The sequence below is a fragment of the Fulmarus glacialis genome, unplaced genomic scaffold (assembly GCF_000690835.1).
Source record: "Fulmarus glacialis isolate BGI_N327 unplaced genomic scaffold, ASM69083v1 scaffold488, whole genome shotgun sequence".
Lineage (NCBI taxonomy): Eukaryota > Metazoa > Chordata > Aves > Procellariiformes > Procellariidae > Fulmarus > Fulmarus glacialis.
In genome coordinates this window covers 14,493-20,341 of record NW_009226090.1, presented here as the reverse complement: position 1 = coordinate 20,341, position 5,849 = coordinate 14,493, and the positions used below count along the sequence as shown (strand labels likewise).

At 39.5% G+C, this 5,849-nt stretch overlaps 1 protein-coding gene across 1 annotated transcript in view; it reads right to left on the bottom strand.

Moving 5' to 3' along the window:
- LOC104080314 (carboxymethylenebutenolidase homolog) overlaps positions 1-4,795 on the bottom strand; it is a 5,306-nt gene extending 511 nt beyond the window's left edge. Inside the window, exons 1-4 of the mRNA XM_009582673.1 lie at positions 4,590-4,795; positions 3,849-3,956; positions 1,847-1,989; positions 1,355-1,446 (exon numbers count right to left, since the gene is read on the bottom strand). Coding sequence (XP_009580968.1) covers positions 1,355-1,446; positions 1,847-1,989; positions 3,849-3,956; positions 4,590-4,795 — 549 coding nt within the window. The remainder of the gene's footprint in view (positions 1-1,354; positions 1,447-1,846; positions 1,990-3,848; positions 3,957-4,589) is intronic.
- Positions 4,796-5,849: the final 1,054 nt, after the last annotated feature.

Below are 5,849 nucleotides of genomic sequence, written 5' to 3'. Positions count from 1 at the left end.
ACCTCAGTGACCCTCAGTCCAAAATATTTTGATAGGCTTAGTAACAGTGTGAAGAAAAGACAGGGTTTTTTTTTAGTTTACTGTATAACAAAAAGACACTGTTCCTGCACAATCTTTTGATGATAAGTACGCACGTGCTTACGCACAGAGTACTAATGATATGATTATGTACCTGTATACGAGTGTAGACGCATTTTTGTGCTCAATTCCGTTAAAAAGTCAGAAAATAGGAGAATGAACACTTATTTTGCCCCTGCAAGCTTAATTCTACCCATTGTGCAGATTAGAGACAGTACTGTAATTTATTTCATGTTCGTTCACTTTTTTTTCCTCAGAGCCCTTTATTGTTCCATGCAGAAAGCAATGTATTTGATGATTTATGTTTTTTTTTTAACACAGGAATTTTTCTTACACGATCTGCATGGGTAGCTCAGAGAGAAAGCTTAAGGAGAAAAAGGTATGGTTTCAATGTGTAACGCATGATGGAAAAAATGTATTTGTGAAAATTGTGCCCCTGGGAAAAAGACACTTTCACCATAAAAAGGGGACAGGGAGTGAAGGATTTGTTTTGCTGTGCAGAGGAGACACATATCTGAGGTACAGGTCAACATGCTGAATAACACAGTTGGAAGTAAATACTGATTGGCTTCTGCATTCCCAGAGCACACTGCCAGTTCCCCAGTTAGACCCTACTCCTACACAGCAAAGTATGCTAGAGGTGGTATGTTATCCTTGTCACTGAAGAGGAAGAATTTACGCACAGAAGAGGGCACCAGTTTCCTACCCATATATTTATCCAACCTCTCAGATACGCTTACAATAGGGGTTATATCAGAATATAGATGGCAGCCAGGAGTCAAAACAGAGACCACAAGTTGTCATCGTCGTACTTAAAATTCACACCCACTCTTCTGACACAGTTCATTTTGTCTTCTTGTACCAAAAGCAACTAGTCATTGGTCCACATCATCAAAAAGTTCAACTACTAGGCTGAAATTATTTTTTTCCATTCAAAGTCCAAATTCGGTGGTTTAACTACCTGTTGTCTTAACCATAGCAGTTAGTATCCAAATTTTTGAGATGTTTGGCTGATACCAGTTGGATCTCCCTGCCCAGTTTCACGCTCTGCTTGTCCAGCCACTCAGAGACCAATGACTGGTCTACTGCATTTCTCACCTCAAAAAAAGAAGCTTTGAATAACCTAAGCAAGACATGGGGGAAGTTGAAATATAAGCAAAACAATCCAGCCTGTCTGGTTTTTCATATCCAAAAATGGTTTCTAACAAGCTAGAATTTCTGTGTAGGATAAAAGAACTATGGGAAAAGGAAAATAATTTCCAGCAGAACAACTTACCTGATCGTAAGAAATAGTGTGGTCTTTCTCACCAAAAATGAAAAATGTGGGATTTAGTAAATTGTATCTTTCTTCGGAATCCCTAATTATTCCTAGAACGTATTTGAGAAACAGTCTGTTAGTGAGGTTAACAGTCTTGCAAGATAAATGGCAAATTAAAAGACAAAATTTCTATTTAGGTTTACTTATTAAATGCTTTTTTTAGATCAGGACAGTTTCTATTCCGATGGAGAAAAAAGCGTTTGGAAAATATATTTCCCCACTCTCCAAGCACTTAGAAAATTTCTGAGCAAAAGGAAACAGTTTTTTTCTGGTTTCCATAATTCTTAAATTTTGATACCAATATAGCATATTGCTGAAATAGTCATAATGGAAATCTGCAACTCACCTTTGAGTTGAGTATTTACAGAAATTGTTACAAAGCAATAACTAGACTTACAAACTATGCATAGTCGTGTGAGCCCATATAAGTTTCCATGTGTTCTACGCTACCATAGAGGGACACCCCAGCGGTTAATTGAGGATTTTTCAGCATCAAGTGATGTACTGCCATTCCACCCCAGGAAAACCCAACGATACCAATCTTCTTTGCACCGCATTGTTCCTTTAGATACTTCAAGACAACATCAGCTTCCCTAAGATATATAAACAAAAGCAAACTAAGGAATCTATTGCAGAATCAATAATTGACAATATAAGAAGTAAATTAAGAAATACATGCAACCCCAATTGTTTAAAACAGAGAATACTTAAAAAACACATTTCAGCCCAGAGCAGTGGGTTCTATTCTTACATGGGGGTTAACATCTCTGGTCCTAGTTTAGGGAAGTACAGGTGTAGGTACTTAAATACTTACCTGAATTGTGACCTGCTCCTTTGTTTTCAAAATAAGCAAATTTTTAATTGAATCACTTTGTCTAGGACAGGACAACTAAAGACAAGACATATCTGCAAGTAGAACAACATCTTGCATTATGGATTGTAGGAATAGATAAGCTTCACTGTGCTATCTCTACAGAGTCCACCTATTTAGATAAAGATTTATCCTGAGTATGTCATTGCTGTTGCATGAGTTAATATTAAAATATCCTACCAAGCTGACATGCAATAATACTATACTAAAGTAGCAATTACTCAAAATTAAATTGTCAGTAACTATAATTTTAAGAAAACAGGTATTGCATGAGGTATAACGCAAAAAATATGAAAATTGTTTTTAATATAGGCCAGAGCAGGTCAATTTTTTTTAATTGCTAACTTCTCAGGTCTCAATAGTTTTATCTTTTTCATTATATACAGAGTTTTAAATGAACTTTAAATGCAGACTGCATATACTGATAACTATACTTTCAAATATTAGGTATGTTAGTGTGGTCATCACAGGTTTGGTTAGGCTGACAAAAAAAAAGGTATGAGAGTGACAAAAGGAGATCATGTCCTAGGCCTGTAGCCGGGCAGTGCGCTGTGAATGGATGGCCTCTCTCAGATTCGGTTTGTTTGTAAGGGTACTAAGTCAGTCATGGGTGTGTTGGATTCCTTGTGCTCTGAAAGAGCAACGGATCTGACCTTGAGGGCAGCTACAAGTGAACCCTCAAAAGACAGCACAGGCATGTCCTCGAGGTCTTAATGTTTAAGACAGTGCCCACATATCTGCTCACTCTGTGGAGTAGGACTTTTTACCGGTGTTAGTCATTTGTCTTCAAAAAATTCGGTCACAGCTTCTGCAACTATATGGTCAAAAGCTTTGCTGAGAGATGTTGAAGTTAGGCTGTGACTGCTGGGACCTCTTGAAAGGGTCAGAAGAAATCTTGTGGCTTACAGGATGATAGCTCAGTAATAGGGTGTCACTGCCTCACTATTATCTTCCGAAGTTTTAGGCTGTGGTGATAGGTGCTGAAGAAACAGTAATGCCTCCCATAATTCAGGGAAGCCTTGTTACAGGCGCTGCTAGGCTCTACAGGTAGTGGCCCTCTATTTCACATAGAGAAAAACAGTATAGTTGACCAGATATATCTTGGGGTTTGGGCAGTCTTGCAAATTTTGATCTAGTGCTGCTCCTGCACCTATCATTATCTACAAGGCAGAAAGCAAGATGGGCAAGTGACAACTAGCAGATAACATGAGCAGTTGTGGAAGAGTTTTCCTCCTTATCTTGAGGAACTGGAGGCAGAATCGGCACTTGTGGGTGAGAGTGCTGGGTATTTCATAGCCTGCGACACACTGGCTATGAGCCTGTGTGGCCAGTATAACATAGTTCGAAAAGGGCCCAGGAAAACAAGATGGGGACAATAAGCAAAGTGATGGATGGAGCAGATGATCCTTTCCAAATCCCAGCCAAGGCAGTGCCCAGAACCACAGAAGAACCACCCAGAATAAGCACTTGAGTGCGTGCAGCCAACTTGCCCCGCTGTGAGGTGCCACTTTTAACATTTCATACAAATTCCCCTAATTTGCTGGATGCTTTTTAAAGTTCAAGTACAAATATGTATCTTACTTGTCTACTTTCGTAGGATCATGATCTTTCATCCAGTCAGCAAAGTCAGCCCAGTGATCAGTAGTTTTCCAGGGGTCTGTCCCCTTGAAGAAGTCTGGGCAGATGGTTCTGTGTGAGACATGGAATCAAGTCAACTTTCACGTCCAGGTGGGGAGAATCTGTGGATGTCTAAATGTCTCCTAATGTCTTTTCTACTCCAGAGTACACATCTACATGGTTAGTATCTGAATCATATTCTACTCATCCTGTTCTGGCAATCAGCAGAGCTAAAAGTATGTGTCTTTCTATGGAAAAAAAAAAAACACAAATAACCTCTCATTATTTCCTTAGACATACTTAATACAAAAGTAAAGGGATTAAGCAACCCTCCTGATTCTATATAAACACATATATATCTCTTTGCTAGTAAAAGCTAAAAGGTTTGGTTCTGAAAAGTTTATACAACTTAAAGATAGATACCAACGTTTATCTTTTAATCACCCACACTGCCACATAAGCACAAACATTGGCACTTCATGGCTCTGCTTGTGAATTTGTGCTCAGGTAGCCATTTCTGATGGGTCAATTTTAGTAGCTTTGGTGGCCTCATGGGAACATTTTGTCCCTTTGTGTATTTATTCGCTCAGACTGAAATGGTATGGTTGCCCTATGTGTATGGGAAACATCATATGCCATGCTTAGCTTTGGGCCTGGTGATCTATCAGTGCATTTAAGAGGAAGATGGGAAAGACAGTTGCTTACATGTATCCATGACCTGCAATCAAATCGACTATGTATCTAATGTCTGGGAACAGCCATCCAAATATATCATGAATCACAATCACAGCTTTGTCTGTGAAAAAAGATGGTCTACAAACATATGCCTTGATGTGCTCAATTTGTACTTCATGTCCAAGGCACCCATATTGAGATCTTCTTCCAGTATCATACAGAAAAGGATCAGCCATTTGGAAACCTAAAAAAAGGAAAAAAAAAAAGAGCAAGAAAGTAAAAATAATTTGTTCATGCAAATTATTAAGGGCAAATAAAGGCAAATACAATCTGCAGAAAGTAGTTCAGTAACTTCTGTAAATAACATTCTCTTCCTTGTCTGAAAGGAGAAAGTAGAAAAAAGCAAAAGCAATGTTCCAGTGCAGAATGGCTCTTAGTCCATTGTGCGTTAATAAGCTGAGAATGAAGAGAAGTACCAAAAGCAAAGTTATAAAATTACAAACAACCTGCACATGTAGGTCCTGACTCTCATGTCACATTTGTTTTGCTCCCATGCCACTCTGTCAGCTCTGGTGTGAAGCAGTACGGCTTCAGCTGTCACTCTCTCCCCAGGCATGGGGCCATCGTGCGTGTCTTCATGGGGAATCCCATGCTGGTTTCTCTGAATTACGTGATGGGTAAGGACCACAGCACTCAACTGCTACAGAAAAGTACAGTGTTCAGTGCTCCTCTCAGTGCTGGCGCCTGCTAGCTAATCTGTGCTTTCGGTAGCAGCATCACAGCTGTTCTGGGAGCCGATGTATCGGGCGCAGTTGGTGAAGGACTGCAGTACGGACCTGTAAATTAGATTCCAATGCCTTGGGCCCACATGCCCGTGAAAGGGATTGCAACAAAAGAAGCAGATATGCAAATCTCCTTCAAAATATGTGAGAGTATTTGGTTTTGTCCCTTCTCCAAAAATGGCAATTACAGACAATGAGCCAGTAGCTGTGCTAGAGAGATGAAAGTCAAAATTTGTTCTGACTCTCTGTGTCAGGAGCTTGGAATGGACTCTGTGCAAAAAGTAGAATGTAATCCTGTAATTAAAAGTAGTGTTATAATGCATCTATACAAGGAATCCAATTAAGTCTGCAGGGGCAGTATTAATAGTAGCATTTCCTAGCCATGTACTGACTTTGAAACTGTCCTTGGGGATGCAGTACACACAGCCGCGTACACATTATGACTGTCTCTGCTTCATCAGCCTATTATTTCTGTTTGCATTGTAACACGTACTTCAGAAAACTATCT